This window comes from Myxocyprinus asiaticus, chromosome 16 (genome assembly GCF_019703515.2).
Source record: "Myxocyprinus asiaticus isolate MX2 ecotype Aquarium Trade chromosome 16, UBuf_Myxa_2, whole genome shotgun sequence".
NCBI classification, from domain to species: domain Eukaryota; kingdom Metazoa; phylum Chordata; class Actinopteri; order Cypriniformes; family Catostomidae; genus Myxocyprinus; species Myxocyprinus asiaticus.
In genome coordinates this window covers 27344709-27367699 of record NC_059359.1, presented here as the reverse complement: position 1 = coordinate 27367699, position 22991 = coordinate 27344709, and the positions used below count along the sequence as shown (strand labels likewise).

The 22991-nt window shown below is 36.5% G+C and overlaps 1 protein-coding gene across 4 annotated transcripts; it reads left to right on the top strand.

The window, feature by feature from the left end:
- Positions 1–1389: 1389 nt before the first annotated feature.
- Positions 1390–19331, top strand: LOC127453844 (flotillin-1-like). 4 transcript variants are annotated; one of them, XM_051720575.1, is made up of 14 exons: positions 1390–1499; positions 2911–2965; positions 4219–4294; positions 9271–9361; positions 9453–9596; positions 10000–10173; positions 10901–11020; positions 11457–11552; positions 11637–11789; positions 12784–12965; positions 15266–15311; positions 15458–15595; positions 15787–15951; positions 16403–19331. In XM_051720575.1, exons 2-14 carry the CDS (start codon positions 2923–2925, stop codon positions 16424–16426), a joined length of 1452 nt encoding a protein of 483 aa, XP_051576535.1. In that variant the 5' UTR covers positions 1390–1499; positions 2911–2922; the 3' UTR covers positions 16427–19331. The 4 variants fall into 4 exon arrangements, with proteins under 4 accessions (XP_051576535.1, XP_051576536.1, XP_051576537.1 ...); XM_051720576.1 differs by lacking the exon at positions 10000–10173; XM_051720577.1 differs by lacking the exons at positions 1390–1499; positions 2911–2965; positions 4219–4294 and adding exons at positions 4327–4775; positions 8554–8809.
- Positions 19332–22991: the final 3660 nt, after the last annotated feature.

Below are 22991 nucleotides of genomic sequence, written 5' to 3'. Positions count from 1 at the left end.
ATCCTTCAGAGCGCAAATGGTTCACCTTCAAGCCTTTTTCCCTCCTCCATTTATTTCAGATGGCACACCCGCCAATTCAGACTGTCTGACCAGCTCTTTGTATGCTATATGGAGGATGCACAAAAGGAATGTCCGTCTCCAAGATAAAGACTTTCTCATTGGATTGTTGATGCGATTACGAATGGATATGGAATGGAATGGCTTACGAGTCTTAAGGCCGTGACACACCAAACCAATGTCAAGGAACTAGCGCCGACTAAAGCAGACTGTGGGGTTGGCTCATGTCGCCTGCATCTGGGTCAAAAAGTTGCTCTTGAACACACCGCAAAGACGACACCCGATGGCCAACTAGCACGTCTGTTCTGCGCCTGCATGAGAGGAAATAACTTTCCATACCAGCAGGTGGCAGTAGTCTGTATTCGTTACTCAAAATGGGAAGAGCTAGTGACTGCTGGGATACAAAACATAAACAAAGCAGTGCTTGCTTACCATTATGTCCTACAGAGCTGGCCTCTCCTGAATCATGCTGATTAATTCATCTTCACTTGCCTCGTTCCAGACAGCCATGTCGTTTGAAAATATTCACGTATTGGGATGAGAAATGCGAAGAAATGAGAAGAGCGTTCTGTGTGTTCCCTCTTGACTTCGTCGTTTGCTTGCTTCATCACTTCCGTTTTTCTTCTCGTGCACTGGTTTGCTAAGCTGAACAGCCAATCAGAATGATCCGACTCACCGACGAGCTCCGCTGCCGATTCAACATGCTCAATCGGCCGAAAAAAGCAGACAGGGACCGACTTCAGCCGATGGTGCAGAACACACCGCAAAAACTAGCTCGACAGACGCTCACCGACGGCCAGACATTGGCCGACGGCCAACCGTTGGCTTAGTGTGTCAGGGCCTTTAGGGTGTGAATTGCCCAACTGGTGTTAAACCACACTCAGCTAGAGGCATGGCCTCCTCATGGGCATGGACGAACGGTGTGTCCTTACAAGACATATGTTTTACAGCAGAATGGTCTTCTCAAAACACATTCGCATGGTTTTACAACCTAGTTGTAACATCTCTCTCATAGCAAGTCATCTCTGTCTAGAGCGCTTGCTATTTCATTGGCCAAACATATACTTATGCCCCTCTTTTTAAGTATGGGCTCCCTGACAATTTACACAACCGCCTGCATTCAGACCATTGTATTTCCCAAAAGTCACAGGCACTTTCATTACAAATAAACTTCCTTCCTGGTTCGTGAAGGGTTAATTCATTAATTCCAGATATGCAGTCTGGCCATGTCTGATTACGGGAGGGGGGCTTTTCTCCCTTAAAAATATATCGTGGTCACGACCCTGAAGGTAGGTAGCTGGCTAAGTTTTGAGTCATCGCCAGTGTTTTGAATGGGCGTGGCCGAGATTGTGTGATTACCAGAGCTCTTCCTGTCATTGACACGGTAGAGAGTGAGGCATAGATCCACATTTACTTTATTTTTAACAAAACATCAGCAATCGGTAAGAGTATTTTAAGAGTATTTTGTTTTATACAATTATTGCGGAGCATTTGAACTTGTGATTATCAACACCGAAGTCAACTTTAGTCGTGTGAATCGCCGCTAATGAATAGACAAGGATTTCCTGTTCGGTTGCTAAATGCATTAGTTTGTTTTTCTAAACATGTAGAAGATATTTAAGTTATATATTAAACATTCACATATGTTTTAGGTTTTATTATGAGGTGAGAAAGTTTATGTAGCTGACTTATCATCGAGGTTTAGTTTTCAGTTAAACCCGGTGCTTATTACGGCACGAGATCAAGTAGCTAGTTTAAGACTGAAGTACTTTCGCCTTTTACCTTGTGGGATTTTTTAAGTCTAGATGCAGGTTTTATAGGTGAATGGACTATATAAGAAAATCTGTATAGTAAAGTTTGATCTGTTTTCAGTTAAATTGTTCAACAGCCTAATGGTTCATTGCATTTCTCAGTTTTAATGTAGTCTATATTTTGTGTGGGCTGTAAACTAACCTGTTGCTTATTATTATGCAGATCTCCTAAACTGAAAATGTGTTGTTTTACTTCACCTTTTTGAGTAGCCATCTCCAGTTCCTGCTTTTGATTTGAATAAAGTTAATGTTTAATGGCTTATTATAGTTCTTTCTACAGATTGAGTAGACTCACTCAAATCAGATTAAAGAAAAAGTTCACCCAAAAATTCAAATTCTCTCATCATTTACTCACCCTCATGCCATCCCAGATGTGAATGACTTTCTTTTTTCTGCTGAACACAAATTAAGATTTTAGAAGAATATCTCAGCTCTGTAGGTCCATACAATGCAAGTGAATGGTGACCAGAACTCCTGTAGCTCCAAAAAGGAGATAAAATCAGCATATAAGTAATCCATAAGATTACAGTGGTTACATCAATGTCTTCTGAAGCAATCCAGTTGGTTTTGGGTGAGAGCAGACAAAAAATGTGACTCCTTTTTCACTCATTTTGGTCTGTTCTCACCCAAAACACACTGGATCACTTCAAAAGACCTTGATTTAACCACTGTAATCTTATAGATTACTTTTATGCTAACTTTATCTCCTTTTTGGAGGTATTGGAATTCTGGTCACCTTTCACTTGCTTTGTATGAACCTACAGAGCTGAAATATTCTTCTAAAAATCTTAATTTGTGTTCTGCAGAACAAAGTCATACACATATAGGAATTGCATGAGGGTGAGTAAATGATGAGATAATTAAAATTTTTGGGTGAACTATCCCTTTTAACTAGCACATCAGATTTAGCTGAGCATTATAAACGGAGTCCACTGAACTCATAAGATTAGATTCTTTATTCAGATGCCACATGCTAAATATGCTCAACATGTGTTGATCTAGTGACTGATGCCATTTAAATACTGCTGCTTTCTTTCCCCAGATCTAATTTAAGATGTTCTACACCTGTGGTCCCAATGAGGCGATGGTGGTCTCAGGTATGCTGCAGCTGTTCTGATTTATTACATAGTTACGCCATGCATAAATAAACATATTATAATTAATAATCGTACTTGAAAGTAAAAAATAAAATAAAAATAAAATAAGAATATGATAAAAATAAAACATTATTCCATTAAACATAATTTGATTTCTACTTTTTACTGTACTGTATTTTCAAACCACCTACACTGAAGTACACTGGAGCTTTTCATTGAACCACATGACTTGTGTATTGTGACTTGTATTGTGACATCCATCAGACCTGTAGCGCGAAGCAAGTGATCTGTAATGTTTGTATGGATCACTGATAATGTATAAAACTGCATTCTTTCTCTCTTAAGCAATACCTCTGCATGTTTGTTTAGTTGCTGCTTTTAACAATGCAGCTATATTGAAGTGCAGAGCAGGTTTGAGACATTCATGTGACTTCCATTCACAGGTCAAAACAGACACAAAGTTCACTGTAATGGCTGTGATGTTTTGTGCTTATAAATGTTAGTGGTTACATGTTAAGATCACATGAATGCTCAGGGAAAAACCCCAATGGGTTCACATTTACTACAACAAGGTTAATGTAGTCAGATCTGTGCAGAGGGGGAGAAAATAAGTAACCTGGTCAATTGTCTCACACTGTGGGGAGGGTTGTGCTCTGTAAAATGTGCTCAGTTTACATAGGCTGTTGGAGACATGCTGTGGCAAGAAGTGTGGTTATGAGTGTCTTTGCATCTGTTGAAAATCAAACTGTATGGGATTGATGTTGTTTTTTAATGCAAGAGACTTTTTGCATCACTTTTTTTTAGCTGTGTTCAAAACATTACAGGCTTTTTGTTGATTTGCATGAGCCAATGAGATTTGCATGAGTTTTATTATGTGATTAAATATGCTATTAATTACTATGTTTCAAATGTTGAAAGTTTGTTAAAAGTATTCAAGAGAATGCAATTTATTTGACTACAATTATTTACATTTAGTACAATTATTGTGTTGAAATCAGCCATATTAAAAGTACCATAATGCTTTTCTTAGTGAGCGGACTTATTGTTGATTATTGTCTTTATGAGTCTGCCAACACATAATTTTCTTTCCTACAAAAATTGTATGGTATAACAACAGTAAAGAGCTTTCAAATTATACTCTTTTGTGTGAATTACCTTTAAAAGGTAGATTAATTCATAATAGGTAAATATTAGTAATGAATTGCTACTTTAAAATAAAAATAATAAAAAAACTATTTTTGTGTCTCTTTCAGGTTGTGGCCGATCTCCTCCACTATTAATTCCTGGAGGAAGAGTGTTTGTTCTTCCCTGCATTCAGAAAATCCAGCGGTATGTATTGAACTACAATGGAAGATGGATTATTAGAACATGTTAGCGCTAGAGCACACATGCAAAGGGAACATTTTGTTTACCCAGGTGTAGCAGTGTGGTTTTCTATTGTAACTCCATAATTAACTGGGAGTCAGGCCACATAAATGATAAGAATAAGAACAGAAGACGGCTGGCAGTGGAGACTCCAGTTTTGTTTACGTCTCTCTCTACGTATGCATGACAAAGATAAATAAATCAATAAGTCCTTGAAGAATACCTTTGTTCCATTTGTAGGTTGTTGTGGAGGCACAAATTAATTTACATGTGATTTACTAATTCTGTCTGTAATGAGCAACAGCTGTGACATTCCCTATATACTGTACTACACCCACAATCTGATTACATTATGTCAACATGCAAATCTGAGAGGTCAAGACCTGTTCGTTACAATGCTCTACACTTCAGGTTCTGGGCCTGGGAACACAGCAGAAGTTTTGGGGTCAGTAATTTAGGTCTGTGTGTTGAGTGTTAGTTATGTGTATAGACTGTTAATGTTCTCCGGCTCTGAAACATTGTGTCCTAACCAAGTGCAACATGATAAAGCATTAAGCCATAAATACTATACTTTTTTTTTGTAGTGTCATGTTGGTATCTCATTGGTCCAGAATCCCATTCCATATACACGGGCTGCCAAAAGTTTGGAATAATGTACAGATTTTGCTCTTATGGAAAGAAATTGGTATTTTTATTCACCAAAGTGCCATTCAGCTGATCACAATGTATAGTCAAGACAATAATAACGTGAAAGTGTACTATTACAATTTGAATTAATAAAAAATAAAAAAAACTTAAACTACTTCAAAGAGTTCGCATCAAAAAAATCCTCCACGTGCAGCAATGACAGCTTTGCAGATTCTTGGCATTCTAGCTGTCAGTTTGTCCAGATACTCAGGTGACATTTCACCCCACGCTTCCTGTAGCACTTGCCATAGATGCGGCTGTCTTGTCGGGCACTTCTCGTGCACCTTACAGTCTAGCTGATCCCACAAAATCTCAATGGGGTTAAGATCCATAACACTCTTTTCCAATTATATGTTGTCCAATGTCTGTGTTTCTTTGCCCACTCTAACCTTTTCTTTTTGACTTTCTGTTTCAAAAGTTTATTTTATTTTTTTTTATAAAATTTTTATTGATTCATAAATTAATACAAAAAATACAACAACATATATATATTGAATCAGTCACTTTAAACATGAAACCCCCACTATATCCCCTCCCCCAACCTAATACTCACCCCACCCTGACCCCCCCCACGAACACCCCTGTGGTCAATAGAATATAGACACACACACAGAAAAAAACACAAAACTAAAACAACATAAAAAAATAAAATAAAATACAATAATCAAGTATAATAAAAAACAAACAAACAAACAAAAAAAACCTCTAAATTACTCCCTCCACCGTCCCTCCTCGAGATTCCCCCAAAAATGCTAAGTAATTGCCCCATTTCTTATTGTAAGAATCCCTAACTCCCATCCTTATGCTCGACCCCTCCTCGAAGGCAGCCACCCTCCCCATCTCCACGCACCAGCAACAAGGGTGCTCCATCCGACTTCCAACTCCTCAAAATAACCTGCCTACCAATCATCACACTGGTCAAAACCCAGTCCTTCATGTACTTATCCTCCAAATCCATGACCTCCCCATCTCCCAAAATACAGAGTCTGGGGCAGAACGAGACCTGAGTGCCCAACACATCAATTCTTGGATCTTACGACACCCCCAAATAACATGGGTGGTGTCTCTATCTTCAGAATGGCATCGCCAGCAGATGGGTGTGTCCTTAAGACCAAGCCTATACAATCTAGAGGGGGTTCAATAAAATCTATGGAAAATCTAAAATTGCATAAGGCGAACCCTTGCATCTCTAGATGCAGACTTGATGTTTTTTAGAATCCTAGCCCACACTCCCTCCTCCAATAACAAATTTAAATCTTTCTCCCATAATCTTTTGAGAGAATTTAAAGCTCCGTCCCCCAGACACTGAATTAGCAGGGAGTAATACACTGATACCTTATGACCCTTCCCAAAAGCAGCAATCACCACTCCTAGAGTATCTGCCGCTTTAGGGGGGTGCGTATAATAAGTATAATACTTATAAAATTGAGATCTGGGAATCCCAAAATGTTGAATCAAATTTTCAAAAGATCTCAATACTCCACTCTCATATAGGTCACCAAGTGTATTAACCCCCCTCACAATCCAATCTGACCAACAGAAAGGGGACTTGTTAATACATAGTTTAGGGATCAGCCATATGCTCGAGGCTACGTTTAAATAAATATCAGAATTAAACACTCTGGACACTTTTGTCCATATCGTGTGCAAATGCAAGATAACAGGGTGCGACTTAACCTCTCCGGCTAGTTTAATCGAAAGGCTTTGCAGTGACGAGATAGGGGCAAGAACTTCCTTTTCAGTACAAAACCAGGGAGGGGCTCTCTCAGGTGGAAGCAACCAATGAGCCAAATGTCTAAGACCGAATGCATAATAATAAAACAAAATCTTGGGTAGGCCTAACCCACCTTTGTCAATCGGCCTATGTAACTTATTGAAATTTAACCTGGGACACTTACCATTCCAAATGAAGGACTTTGCTATGCTATCAAATTGCTTGAAATAAGAGAGGGGGACATCTACAGGGAGAGACTGTAGCAGGTAGTTGAATTTTGGAATACAACATTAACCTTCCCAATCATAGATAAGTGTAATGAAGCCCACCTGTCCATATCATTCGAAAACCTTTTAATTAAGGGATCAAAATTAACTCTGACTAAATCAGACAAATTTGCTGGGAATAAAATTCCCAAATACTTAATTCCCTGTTTGGGTCACTGGAAGGCACCCGGCTGGAAGGCCGTTACTGGACAGTACGCTGTCAAAGCCAAAGCTTAGGATTTAGACCAATTGACTTTGTATCCTGAGAATTTGGAAAAGAAGTTAATAATTCTGTGTAATTATAAATATTCTAATAATTATAGTCAGGACATTACTGATGTAAAAAACAGCACCATCACTTTTTGAAAAAAGTCATTTTTGATCAAATCTAGACAGGCCCCATTTCCAGCAGCTGTCACTCCAACACCTTATCATTGAATAATCATGATAAATTGCTAATTTGGTACTAGAAAATCACTTGCCATTATATCAAACGCAGTTGAAAGCTATTTGGTTCGTTAAATGTAGCTTAACATGGTCTTTGAGTTTGTTTTTGAGTTGCCACAGTATGCAATAGACTGGCATGTCTTAAGGTCAATATTAGGTCAAAAATGGGAAAAAAGAAACGAAACTTTCTCTAGAAACTCGTCAGTCAATCATTGTTTTGAGGAATGAAGGCTATACAATGCTTGAAATTGCCAAAAAAAAACTGAAGACTTCATACAAAGGTGTACACTACAGTCTTCAAAGACAAAGGACAACTGGCTCTAACAAGGACAGAAAGAGATGTGGAAGTCCAGATGTACAACTAAATAAGAGGATAAGTACATCAGAGTCTCTAGTTTGAGAAATAGACGCCTCACATGTCCTCAGCTGACATGTTCATTGAATTCTACCCGCTCAACACCAGTTTCATGTACAACAGTAAAGAGAAGAGCTGTCAGGGGTGCAGGCCTTATGGGAAGAATTGCAAAGAAAAGCCACTTTTGAAACAGAAAGTCAAAAAGAAAAGGTTAGAGTGGGCAAAGAAACACAGACATTGGACAAACAGATAATTGGAAAAGAGTGTTGTGGATATTAACCCCACTGAGCTTTTGTGGGATCAGCTAGACTGAGTAAGAAGTGCCCGACAAGACAGCCACATCTATGGCAAGTGCTACAGAAAGTGTGGGGTGAAATGTCACACGAGAATCTCGACAAACTGTCAGCTAGAATGCAAAGGATCTGCAAAGCTGTCATTGTTGCATGTGGAGGATTTTTTGATGAAAACTCTTTGAAGTAGTTTAAGAAGTTCTGAACAGTTTTTGCAAATTGTAATAGTAATTTTTCACGTTATTAATGTCCTGAATATACATTGTGATCAGTTGAATGCCACTTTGGTGAATAAAAGTACCAATTTCTTTCCATAAGAGCAAAATCTGTACATTATTCCAAACTTTTGGCCACCAGTGTATATGCATATGTTGGGCAGTTCCATGGAAATGTCACCCACATCATGGAAAAATTAAAAGTTTAAACCAAAGGGACAAAACCCCCTTTTATTTTCTGTATTATAGTGGTATAATGGACAATGGATAATGCCATACACACCGCTAGAGGGCGCCGCTTGCTCACACAGTGCTGACTGAAGCACTGAATGCAGAAACCCAGCCTTTTAAGGATTAGTAATCGCACAAGGCCAAATTGAGATATCAATCTTAATTGAATCAATCATGCTGCATTAATGGACATCAAACCAATGTCTAAGAAGTCAAAGTCTGCTGGTTTCAAAGCGTTTTGGATGGTTTCCCTCATGTAGTAGGCAGCCTATAAGTAAGTTTTCACAGCTGTCATGTCCGTTTATTCTGTATTAACATAAGAATGAGAAAGAATAGAAATGAAATATTATATGTTCTTAGGAGTGCCAACCCTTGTAATTATTGTGGCAATTAATATTTATGGATTGTGCATTTAAATTCACAGAGTTTTTACAAAGTGTATGATTAATTAATTATAAATCATCCATTGGTTTTTCATATCAGTGTTTTCGTGCTTATAACTGATATGCTGATTGTTTTAATTTGGTCAATAACTGGCCGATTAATATCAGCAGCCTTTACATTGGTGCATCCCTATAGAAAATATTTCACCCTCAGCTTTTATACTTTCTCCTGTCCCAGCTTAATGTGCAAATACAACTATTATTAAGACAGTGGCAGAGATAGGAAGTCTATCTCTCTCTCACACACACACACACACTCACATATTATTTATTTTTCATTCTTTTTTTTCAGGATATCTCTCAGTACTCTGACTCTAAATGTGAAGAGTGAAAAGGTCTACACCAGACATGGAGTACCTATCTCTGTGACAGGCATTGCCCAGGTTAGAGACACATGCACACCCACACTTTACAGTCATCTATTGTACACAGATCAGTTGTAGAGTCTATGGGGTCTATGTGTTCTCACTGCAGGTGAAGATCCAGGGGCAGAATAAAGAGATGCTGGCCACAGCCTGTCAGATGTTCATGGGGAAGTCTGAGACTGAGATCGCTCAGATTGCCTTGGAGACACTTGAGGGTCACCAGAGAGCCATTATCGCTCACCTTACTGTGGAGGTACGGAGAGATACTTTGAAAGTTAGACTTTTAATCCTTTCAGGCTCAGACAGAGAAATCCTTTTAAACATATATTTTTTTGGTTGTTATCATGAACTTGTTACAAACCATCAAAACAAAACCAATGTGGGGTCAGATATTTTGGGGTTTGGGTCAAAGGTCTTTTTTTTTTCTTTTTTCTTTTTGTGGTTTCAGCAAGTAACACCACGCAATAAAGGGCTAGAGATGACAATATAGAAAGATATGTATGTGTCATGCATCTCTGCATGGGAGGACCAGTTGTCTTGATACAACTGTGATTTCTTTTACACCAATGAGTATGTTGATTGCCATTCAGGGATAAGAATGGTCACTGCATTTTTATTTCACTACCATATGTTTTGCTTTAACCCTTCAAATCCAGCTTTATGTTCACTTGATCAGTATTCTGGTCTCCATCCCTACTCACAGTATCACTTCCCTGATCCCCAACACTACAGTATCACTGCCTCCATCTCCCTGCATTCCATCACTATTCAGCTCTTCCTCATCATCTTCCTCTCTGCACTCTCTCTCTCACTACTTGAAGAACCTGATGGTATGGCTCTCTAAAAATAGAAAGCAGAACCATTTTTCCATGTGATTTTGTGTTTTCTGTATTTGCATGGTGTTTACTGTGAGTAACCACCATGTTTTGTCCATGTGACTATTTTGCATATATGCATAGCAATTACTGTGCAAAACCACCACATTTTACCTAATAATATTAATGTATTGTATCATTTTATAAATTTTTTTTTTACCAATTCTTATTCTGTGACATTTTACCATCAATAAAACTTACAGGATTGTGTAAAAAAAAAGAAAAAGAAAATGCACAGATTGAGGTGGTAGGCAGAATTTGAGGAACACCAGCATCAACCATGAGGACCCAACTTTGCAGAGAAACTACAGCTATAACATCACTTCCTGTGTGCTACTTTCTTTTTCTTATGCTAAACAAATTTTTTTACAAAATTGAAAGATTTGTACTTTAAACTCTAATTCAAAACTATAAATGAAGAAAGAAGAGGTGGTTTCGCACAGTAACCACTGTGTCTGAAAGGGTTAAAGAGCTATTTGTTTTCTATCTACCACACAAATACACACACACAGGGGAAAATGCTCTTTGCAAGATTTTAAAAGAGGACTGGGGATATTTTAGTGCTGAAAATGAACAAGCAACCATTGCTGACTGAGAAATGTGATGTCCAATTAACTGCACTATATCTGTTATATGATTATGATTATTTATTATTTATTGTATAATCTCTCTCTTTTTGTAGGAGATCTATCAGGACCGTAAAAAGTTTTCAGAGCAAGTATTTAAGGTAGCCTCCTCTGACCTGGTCAACATGGGGATTGGTGTTGTCAGCTACACACTCAAAGATGTTCATGACGATCAGGTGACTATTGTCTTTCTCTATCTATCTCTCTCTCGTGCATGCGCATGTGCACACACTGGCATTAATATGCACCCATGCACATTCTAGCATACAAAGAGGCTCAAAAGTCCACATTGAAAATATGGAATTCAGAATCTAATTTAAACGTGGAAATAAAAGGAACGTTTTAGGATTTTGAAAAAACAAATTAAACTAAGAAATGCAAATTGAAAATAAATATTTAAGATTCTCCATTATTCCCATGGCACTGATCAAATTAGCAAATTTGTGACATTGACCATGTGAACTCCTAACAAATATTAAGAAATTCTGAAATTCATGTTACTATTTCAGTTCAAAAATGCAAAATAGAAGCATTGTCACAAATGAACCCCACTGCGTATTCATAATAATACATATACCTTAGTTTGAAACTCACATGGACTCTCTCTCACAGGATTATCTAATCTCGCTGGGTAAAGCTCGTACCGCTCAAGTGCAAAGGGATGCTCGTATCGGTGAAGCTCAGTTCAAGAGAGATGCTGTCATCAAGGTCAGATTGGAAATATTCCTAAACTCCTCCTGCTGTCACTAAATAGTGCTGGACAAAACAAAATGTTGGTGTTTGTGTGTGTAGGAGGCTCATGCCATGCAGGAGAAGGTCTCTGCTCAGTATAAGAATGAGATTGAGATGGCTAAAGCCCAGAGAGACTATGAGCTGAAAAAAGCTGCCTATGACGTTGAGGTCAACACTAAGAAGGCAGAGTCTGAAATGGCCTATCAGCTTCAGGTATTAGAGATATGATTTAATTATTACATGTTGTCCCCATTTATTACATAGATGGTTATTTGAAGTCCAGCAAATCTTTGGCACCTCACGCTATGCTAATTATATGTGAATTATTTTGCCAGTTAATATTTTAAGGAATTTCAAGAAATCATCTAAAACTACTGGAGCATAGCGCATGCTCAAACAGTACATTTATCATTTCTGATCTGTGACCAAACCCCATGTATCTGCACCAGGGTCAGTATAGTTTTGAAGATTTCACTGTTTCTGTTTTCAGTTGATTATATATTTTGATTTTCAATTTCCGTTTATTTTTAATTGTTCAAAAATTGTTTATTTTTCGTTTGTATATTTGGAAAATGATTCGTTTTAGTTTAGTTTATTTTTCATCTCTTATAACACACCACAAAATGTTCTATCTGCCGACATCTAACTGACGTATCAGAAAATGCAAAAAGTGAACTAGTTGGCTGTTTTACAATCAGACAGCAGACAATCTCAAAAGAAAAATTATCCCCCTTTTTTTTTTTTTTTCACAACTCAAGGGCCTCACTGCTTTTCTCAATGTGTCAGTGTGAAACACCTTTGTCCCCTGACTTGTGAGAAATAAAATGCCAAAAAAGTGAAAAAAAATAAGTGTGGATAATTTTTCATTTGAGACTAACCATTTACTCACAAATTTGTTTTGTTTGTATGAAAAAGGCCCTTTTTTAATTTGAATTCTATTTTCGTTATATTTCGGGTTTTCTGTCTTTTTCAAACTCACATTTTTTATTTTAGTAATCTTTGTTAACAGTAACATTAATTAGCCCCATCTGAAGGCCAAAGTATAGTTTGGTTTTCCGTGTGCCACTGTGTCTCGCGCACAGCACGCATAACGCAAATTTCGTCATTGGCACTATAATTTCAGTACACAGTATGCTTCCAGGTTTTTTAGTTAAATGCAAGTCATTCCTACTCTACTTTGACCTATACTCTGTATCACCGGCATTAGGTGGCTAAGACAAAGCAGCGTATTGAAGAGGAGAAGATGCAGGTTCAGGTTGTTGAGCGCACGCAGCAGATCACTCTACAGGAGCAGGAGATCACTCGCAGGGAGAAAGAGCTGGAAGCTAAAATCAGGAAACCAGCTGAGGCTGAGAGATACCGTATCGAGAAGCTCGCTGAGGCAGAACGGTGAGGACTGCACATGACGTACAACCAGACATACAGTGAACTTGTTTACGTGGACACCAGAAAGCCAGTTATTGAGATAAAACTGCTTTAAATGTGAATGCAGTGTATGCACATTAGGGCTGCTCAATTATGGCAAAAATCATAATCACAGATATTTTGGTCAATACTTTGAATACTTTGGAAACATCATGCATTTATTGAACTTTTTTTAATTGTCTTTTTAACAGTGGTTTTCCTTGAACTTGAAATGTAAACTGCACTGGGTAGTGGAGAAGGCTATTGTCATATGGTAATTATTTTATGTTACGTATGGTAGTCAAATAAAGAAATCACCATTTACAGCAGGGGTGCTCACATTTCTATGGAATGAGATCTACTTTTTCATCATGTTATTGCAGCAAGATCTACCATTAACAATATAGGCAATACATTATCACAAGACCACATTTTCAGTATTCGGTAGTGAAATTTGACAATTCTCAATACCAACTTCAAAACCACAACAAATAATAACACTAACTAATATGTTAATTATGGAAGAATGGTTTCAAGTTCTTAAGTAATTATTCAAGAGTAGTAAACAGTCAGTAATAAAAGAACAAAAAAAACAGCAATGAATAGAAATAGATAAAAAGATAATAGAACAAAAAACACAAATTAAGAACATTCAGTGCTTTTTAACCACTTTAGAAGTATTTAACAGCAGTTTCAAGTATTCAAGGAAACATTCAGAATAAAATGCAACACAAAACTTCTACTGGTTTTCACTGTATGGTTATAATACATTAATACTTTTTAAAGCTACTAAAGTTACCCAGTCAAGAACAGTGAGTGTTTTCTTGGTTGTTTGATTATTATAATGACACACTAGATGGCAGTAGGTCTATTAGCTTACATTTGTACTTACAATTCCGACATTTGAATAAAAATCTGCTTTTTTTCTCCACTGTTTATGTTCACTTTAGATATCACTCTCTGTGTTTACATGAATACCACACCATGACGGGCATTGGTGGAAGTTTGAAATGTATTTGAACATACAGGTGTGCATTAGCGTGAGCATTTTCGGAACAAGCGCACGTTCGATCCATATTTAACTCACAGAAAACAAACTTTCTCTTCTTAATAGAACTGCGTATCACCGATTTTCTTCATGATAAGATACACACAGTGAACATGACACATATATTATGATTCACTACGTTATTTTCTAGCTGCAGCAAACGCGCACAAGTGACAAGCATCCCCGCGCTATAGTGTGCATCAGCCGGGAGAAGATTCAATCTCTTCCTCGGTCACTTCACGCAACTCATAGATGCGACGCTGAACCGCACAGAGAAATGCCAGTTTCAGAGTTAATTTTCATAACCCACTTCCTTATTATTTGAACTTTAATAAAGGATGCTTTAAAGATATAACGCCGCGGTGTTTCACTGAGAAACGGAATGCGGAACAACAATAATCGTTTTATCTCAATTATCTTGTTTTCCTAATCGTTGGAAGCCAAAATCATAATTGAATATAAGATTTGATTAATTGCCAAGCCCTAATGCACAGTGTTAATGGTTTACTCATTACACCCGTATACATGCACTTGGTCAGTAAGCTGCTTTCTCCACAGCAAAGGGGATACAATGGAATTTCCCCATGACGCTGATTTAAATAACAAACATGAAATCAACAGAAGATGCTTTTTTTTTCTTTTTTTTTTTTTTTGTTGCTTCACTTTATTTCCACATGTTCCACAGATGTTGCTGTGCTTGTTTCTTCAGCCGCATTGTGCTACAATAGTGGAGGTTACATCATACTGCGGGATTCCCCCAGTGCACTTGAGCGCATATACAGACGTGACGAATAGTTGATATTCTAAACTGTGTTCTGGTCAATTGTGTGTGTATGCATGTGTGCGTTTTACCCCAGAAATTCTGAATTTTCACCATGTTGACTTTTTGATATGATGTAGCGCTACATCCTATGACGTCAGTTTAGTTTTTCCACACAAATGCACCGATAAGCATGCCACTTATGTTATTACATGGCCATATGAGCCACATTCTCCGGGAGAGAATTAGGTTTGTTAAACCATTTTATTTTAATCCCTTAAATGGTGTTAGGAAAACAGCGTTAGTGTTTACATCATGTTTCAGAACGGTGCTTTCCGCAAAAAACCTGGAATAACTGTTTTCTTAAGTGCTTGTAAACACGATCAGTAAAACATATATAATGAGTGGAACAACGCTTGCAAAATTTATAGCTTGATGTTTTTGTCTCATGTCACATAAAAATCTCTCATCTCACAGACTTCAGTTGATCATGGAGGCAGAAGCTGAGGCAGAGTCCATCAGAGTGAGTTCATGAATCTCTCCACATATGTAAAATTGTATAAGTGTTACTGTTTAAATAAACCACACCCCACATACACCATTCACCATTTAGTCCCTTTTAGACTTTAACACACGTCTCCCTTCTCTCATTCTGTATCTCTTTCTCAGATGAGAGGTGAGGCTGAAGCCTTTGCAATGGAGGCAAAGGGTCGTGCTGAGGCTGAGCAGATGTCCAAAAAGGCTGAAGCTTTTAAACAGTACAAAGAGGGAGCCATGGTGGACATGCTGCTGGAGAAACTCCCACTGGTTAGTCAATCCATCCATCTGAATGTCAATAAATAGATACAAACAGTGAAATGTTCCAGTGCTGTTATACGAAATATTTTCACTCTTTAAAAGCTGCTTGTCCAATCAGATTAGAGTACTGGAACTAACTGTTGTATAATAAATAATAAAATCAGTGATGTGAAGGTAACATTAGTTCTCCAATCCTCTAGATGGCAGAAGAGATCAGCAAGCCACTCTGTGCAGCCCAGAAGGTTACCATGGTGTCCAGCGGAGGATCAGAGGTTGGCGCAGCTAAGCTGACAGGAGAAGTTCTGGAAATCATGACTCACCTGCCGGCCACAGTGGAGAAACTGACTGGAATCAACATCTCACAGGTGACCACACTCACATTTACCTGATGGACTATTCAGTTGGGGTCACTGTGTTGCTGCAGATCACACATATACACACATATATAATGCACTTACAGGGATAGTTCACCCAAAAAGGAAAATTCTATCAACATTTACTCACCTTCATATTGTCCCAAACCCATATGTCTTTCTTTCTTCTCTGGAACACAAAAAGGCATGTTCAGAATATTAGCCTTATTCAAAATTCACTTTTATTGCATCTTTTTTCCATACAAGGAAAGTAACATGTGACTGACTAACATTCTGCCTAATGCCTCCTTTGGTGTTCCACAAAAGAAAGCAAGTCATATGGGTTTGTAACAATATAAGGGTGAGTAAACGATGACATGTCATTTTTGGGTGAACTATCACTTTAAGACTCATTCGCACCTGTTTTCCACACTACACCTGGTAACTCTCTCTTTTTGTCCAGGTTTCCTCAACCCGCATGGGCTAATGTAGTTCATGGAGAAGGAATCAGACCTGATCATCTCTGAGGATGGATCTCAGCTCCTCCTGTCTATGTATGCATGTCTGTGGTAGTACTAAATCTGGAACCTTGAGGTTAATGTAGTTAGTTTTTGTTTTGTTTTTTGTAATCCACCTTATAATGTTTGATTTTTTTTTAATTTTTATATATATATATATATATATATATATATTCTGTTTTGTGAATTACAGTATATTATATAATCATATGTGGTATAATTAAAGGGATAGTTTGCCCAAAAATGAAAATTTTTGTAGGTCTAAAAAGCACAGATAGTCAGCATAAAAGAAATCCATCCTTTCTCCAGCATTAACATTAATGTCTTCTAAAGCGAATCGATCACTTTATGTGTGAAAAAGAATGACATTTAAGCACTTTTAACTATAAAAGATCACTTCCAGTCAGTTGTTGACGAATGGCCAAATTTACCCAAGTGCTCCAAGCGCATTGTGCTTTTTGGACCTACAAATTTCTAATCATCATCCTCTCACATTCTAAGGACCTGCTGAGCCTGGATCTTTTTCTACAAATCTTCAAAAGTGTTTTGCAGACGAAAGAAAGTCATACACATCTTAGATGGCATAAGGGTGAGTAAATTATCAGAGAATTTTCATTTTTGGATGAACTATCCCTTTAAGTGGAGTAATTTGTCTGCTTTAGAGCCTCTATCAGTGTGAATATTCAGGGATTCAGGAGTATCGATTATCTTACATTTGTGAATAATTTCTATATTTCCATCTGTTTGGTTAGAGCCACAAGCCTGTTAATTTTGGTTCAGTTTCTTCCAAAAACCAATGTGCATTTATGGCCAATCCATGTAAAGAAGTGCATTACTAAATCCTCAGTACACATGCATGCTGCCTTACATATCCAGATGAAAGCCAAGACCGAACACTGTAATGTAACTCTTTACTCTTGCCATTTTAAACCTCTCTATGACTGTTTACTGTAGCTGCATTGAAGTCCACTCTCAGAATATGTTATGAGAGAAAATATCATTTAATACAGGGTGAATACTCTACCTTCTATTTTTATATTGGTAAATTATATGGAATATAGTAAGTTTCAGTTACTCTTCAGACAGGTCTCTGTGTGCTTAGTTCTGTCTGTTCTGTGGTTTGTGAAGGGATTTTACAGAAGGTTGAAAAGTGAGAGGGGGTGGGAAGTGAATAAAAAGTGAATAAAATAAAGCTATTGTTTTTTGAATTTTGATGAATATACAGATAAGAGAAGAATAGAATGAGGTTTTGTTTTTAATGCAGGCTACAATCATGTCTCTGTGCCCACAGAAACTCCAGTTTAGGGTGATGTTGGTTTAATTTTTTCATTTCTTTTTTCAGTGGGTGCAGAAAAAGTGAGCACGTCTTTTTTTTTTTTTTTTTTTTGCATTTTTCTCTGTAGTTTAGTGGAAGGTATCACCATTACCAAAGGTAATCTTTTGCATCTCCAGTTTAAAGAGATAGTTCACCCAAAATGAGAATTATGTTAGCATTTACTCACCCTCATGTTGTTCTAAACCTATTTAACTTTTTTTATTTTATTTTTTTACATTGAACACAAAAGATGTTAGTCAGAATGGAAGTTAATGGTGACTGAGGTTAACATTCTGCCTAACATATTTTGTGTTCCACAGCAGAAAGAAAGTCATTTGGAACAACATGAGGGTGAGTAAGTGATGACAGAGTTTTCATTTTTGGGTGAACTGTCCCTTTAAGCCTTCGCTCCTCACAAAGTGCCTGAAAAACACTGTTTACATCCTCACTGAATCAAACTGACATCTGTCTGCTATGGTCTCTAGCTGTCTGGTGTTTGACAGTTCTGTGATGTGTCATCTGATATTTCCTGGCCTTAATGACTCATTTTCAGAATATTGAATCATTTGCTATTCGTTTGTTTTCATTGGGTTAAAGCATTGGGTCTAATTGTTCTGTTTTATATATGTCAAAGTAGCTCTGCATTTGCCTCACTGTATGTTCAATGGTGATGTTTTCACCTTTAAACTGTTAATCTGTATATCCAGGCTGACATTACAATATATGTATTATATAATAATAACAATAATTAGGGAGTATCAGAATACATGTTACAGTGTTGTTAAGTTCTCTGTCCTATTCTAATTACTGTTCTCAGTTCTACTGGTTAGTTCTAATATATCATCAAAATTATAAGTTTAGTAGTCCATTATTCATCAACAATTTTTTTTTTTTTTTTTTTTTTTTTATGGTTGTATGTTGCAACAAATGTTGCATCATCTCTAAAGAACTGACTATTTAGGGGAAGTTGTGGTTGATGAAGTTAAAGGAAGAAAAAGACTAACAGACAGAAAATGTCTGGTAAACATCATGAATGTTTTTTGGGATTGATAATTTGTTACCTACTAATTCGGGGTAAACACATTTCTATATGGTGTTTAAGATATCTGTGAAAGAGGTATATTTAAGAATGCATCTATACACATTTAATTGATTTAATAGAACTGGTCTGGCATAGAGTCTCAGTTTAAGCTTGCTGACATCCATGTCATTGTCTTAAAGTCTTGTGGTGTTTGGAACATACTGTGTTAATCCTGAATGTACTAAACTTGGCATATGTTCATGTCACACTCTCACTCAAAAGTCTGCTTCAAAATTTTGTTCATGTTAAGAGGGATTTGAACACCTCTAGAAAAGATTTACTGTTGCCTGCCTAAAGCAAGGAACTCCGTATTTCAGTATGTGAGTGTTTTGTGTTTTCATTCATTAATAGCATAATGAACATCCAAATGTTCTGTGTGTCAGGTATCAATGTAGTGTAAGACACTCATGTGTTCTGCAATTTTGCCCTGTAATAATGCTCTTTCTGACTGCATCTCAAATACATGGAACTATAATAACTCTGGGGTATGGTGATGAAGAGCTTTGTATGTGATGATGAGGATGTTGAACTGTATGCAAAAGGAGACGGAGCCAGTGGAGGTCCTGAAGAATTGGAGCATTTGTTTTTTAGATGAGCAGAGTTTTGCACATATTGTAGTCGCTTGACAGTTTTTGCAGAAAGATCAACTAAAAGTAAATTACAGTATCTTTAGGCGTGATGTCACAAAGGCATGTATAAGGGTTTCATCATCTTGGAGGCTGAGAGAGTAGCTAATACGTTACTAATATGTCATATTGTTACAAAGGTGAAAAAAAGCCATCTTCACAACCTTCCTAACATGAGTATCCAATGAAAGTAAAACATCAAAAATTACAACAAGATTGAATGGTCAGAGAAAGCTTAATGAGATCTTCATCCAAGTCAAGTGTAATGCCAGGTTGTTTTGAGATGACAGATTTTGGGCCAGTCAGTCTTACCTCTGTTTTATCTGAGTTGAACTTGAGATAATTTGACTTTAGTTTCAGGTTGTATCATAGAAAGGGCAATGTAAATTATAAAGATGTTGAAGTTCTTGAACTAAAGTTGTGAGATTATGCTGATTCAAACATTATGAATTTTTGGCAGAGATATCCATGATTTATTAAGTAAATAAAAACAAATCTGTTTTAATGCCAGCTCAAAATACTTTCAGGCTCCGTTACGGATTGACAATACAAACAAACATGGAGTCATATCATCAGTTTCAAGATATTTCAGTGCAATTAATATAAAAAAAATGTGAAAAGATATTTGTGGTGTGTTTTACACATTTTATAAGATATTTTCCTTTTACAAGAGACATATTCATAATTACTTTTCAGATGACAGAGAGAAGACCGATGACTCTGCTGTAAGTATAATCATATTAATAGGTAACCTCTATGTGCTCAGTAGAAGTGACTTACAATAAAGAGCAAAAAACACTACCAAATACCAGGACAGGGAGCTGAGAATATACAACACTCTGGAATATTTGAGGGATAATTCTGCCAGTAATTACTCACCCTCATGTCGGTTCAAACACATATGACTTTCTTCTGCACAACACAAAAGTAGATATTTGAAATAATGTTGCAAAAGCTGATTTCCATACAATAGCAGTGAATTGTGCCTTTCTGTAAAGCTTAAAAAAACACCCAAATGTGTCATAAGAGTAGTCCATGTGACTCATGCATCATATTCCATGTATTTGATCACTTTCTATGATGAACAGATTTAAACTAAGTCGTTATTGACACCAAACCTCATTGGTTCTTGACTAAAATTTAAAATAAGTCACTCTTTAAGAACCATTAATCCATTCATGCCAGTGATTTTAGTTGTGCACATTGGACAGTTTATTTTTTTTTTTTATTATTTTTTTTTTTTTTTTTGTGCCATTTTTCCTGTAACTCATATTATCGAGACTGCATTTAATTCTGCATTCTTATAATTAATTATCAGTCTGACTTATTTTGTCTGAAGAATTTGTTAAAAAACAAAACAAAATATGTTTGGTGAAATAACTAAAATACACAATGCATTATTTTCTTCAGTAAAGCATTTGTTATTTTACTAAGCAATCCTAATTTAAAAGTATAATCAAACCTAAGGATTGCAACTTCAGAAGGTAATTTATTATTATCTTTACACTGCAGCACATGTATAAATTAATTACTTTACAAAGTAGTGACAGACATGTTTACCTTTTAACATATAGGCCTACTTATCTATTATGTATCTTATGTATCCATTGATTTTTTTTGTTTTGTTTAGGAGCTGACATATGTGGAGTATTCTACAATACAGCTTCCAGAAAAAAAAACATGTCAAAAATGAGAATGTGAGTAGACCGCCACATTTACTTGTCCATCAGTGTCCACTCTCATCCCTATTCAGAGAAAATGAGACCTGTCTTACACTTTCTAAACATGACTGGGACAGTTTATGTATTAAACACATGGAACCCCTTTTTGAATTCTTTTTCAAATGCAAATTTTCTCTGTAATCACAAAAATGGACACTTTATTGCAACAACTTGTTTCCAGAGTTTATTTTTTGGGAATGCATAAAATGTGCATATAAGCATTCAGTGATTTATGACAGGGTCCAGGATCACAGTGGCAAATAACAAACCATATTTATTATAACACTGGCTATAGTGGTGATAACAGAACCTGGCAAAGTAAATCTTTTTGCAGTTTTGTGCCATTTGCTTTGAGATCTTCATGCTTGCTAACCAGTTTGTTGTAATTTTATTGCTTAAAGTAAATATCAAATCAGACTATTTTTGTACATATTTATTCATACTTGTATGACCTTCTTTACTGATATTAATAAATAAATTGTTTAAAATATGTGCGTGCAAGTCATGCGTATAATAAAGGTACCTTAACTGCACCGTTAATAATTTAGTAAAAGGAAACACTAAACCTCAGATTCACCTGCACATTATTGGTAAGTTAAAGAAGCTCTGACTCATTCTACACATTGCAGTTTGATCAGCCACAGAGCCATATTTAACATTTGGTTAAAACAAATATTTCCTCTACAGAATTCAAGGAAACCCCTTTGTTTCATCTGAGCACACAGAGATTTTTTATTAATTTGTTCAATAGTTTTGCTATTGAAGGGTAAATATATGTCTAATGTGTTCAACTTTGGAGTTGTAACTGGAACAAAATGTACAAAAAAGAGGGTGAATACTCTCTGATGGCACTAAAGATGAAGCTTAGTTTATATTTCTATGACGCTTTCAGTAAGAAATGTTCTCACTGGAAAATGTATATTGATCAACCAACATTCTGAATGTACAATATGTCCTGTTAATGAACTGTATATATTCAGAGCTGAAAAGGAAATAAAGAAAGAAAGAAACAAAGAAAAAGTTATGCATGTTATACTTCTCATAGTTTTCCACAATGTGAAAAACACATTCTGGAGGTTCTTGTGATTAATTCTACACAGGCTAATTCACTGCTAAGATTCACTAACTTTTTTTTTTCATATGGAGCTAACTTTTTTTTTAATCCTCCGTTTTTTAATAACCATAAGACTGTCTACGTACTGTAGGATATTATATTAATAATTTATTGGATAGTTTATTAATTTATTGCCATTGTTGTAGACCGGACTATCTTGTTTGTATGGTGTTCTGGTGTTCTAACATGTTTTATTATAAAACTTGGACTATTTTGATTATAATAACTGACTGGGTTGCCTTGAATAGTGGTGTGAACATTGTTTTGGTCCATCTCTGTGTCTCAGATCATAAAAAGTGTGCCCCCTATGAAAACAAAATGCTCACCCATTCTATTTGTTCTGGCGACGGCCCTGATACGACAGAATATTTTGAAGTGTTCATTCAGTAATACACTTGATATATTCTTTAGAGCTTTGACTCTGTAACAGCATAAAAGCTGTCAGTGTGTGTTCAGTTATTTTACACTAGAGCACTTATGTACATGCACTTAAATGAACATAAAAACAAATGTTTTGGTGCAATGAAAAATAAAATAATCTATTACATTACCTCATTAAAAATCAGTCACAAGTCTCATAAGGCTGTTACCGGGTATGATTCAGAAGAACATATTTAATTGGTAACAGTGTATGGGTCAAGCAACAGAAAAATAAAGGTGACAGAATCCCAACACTT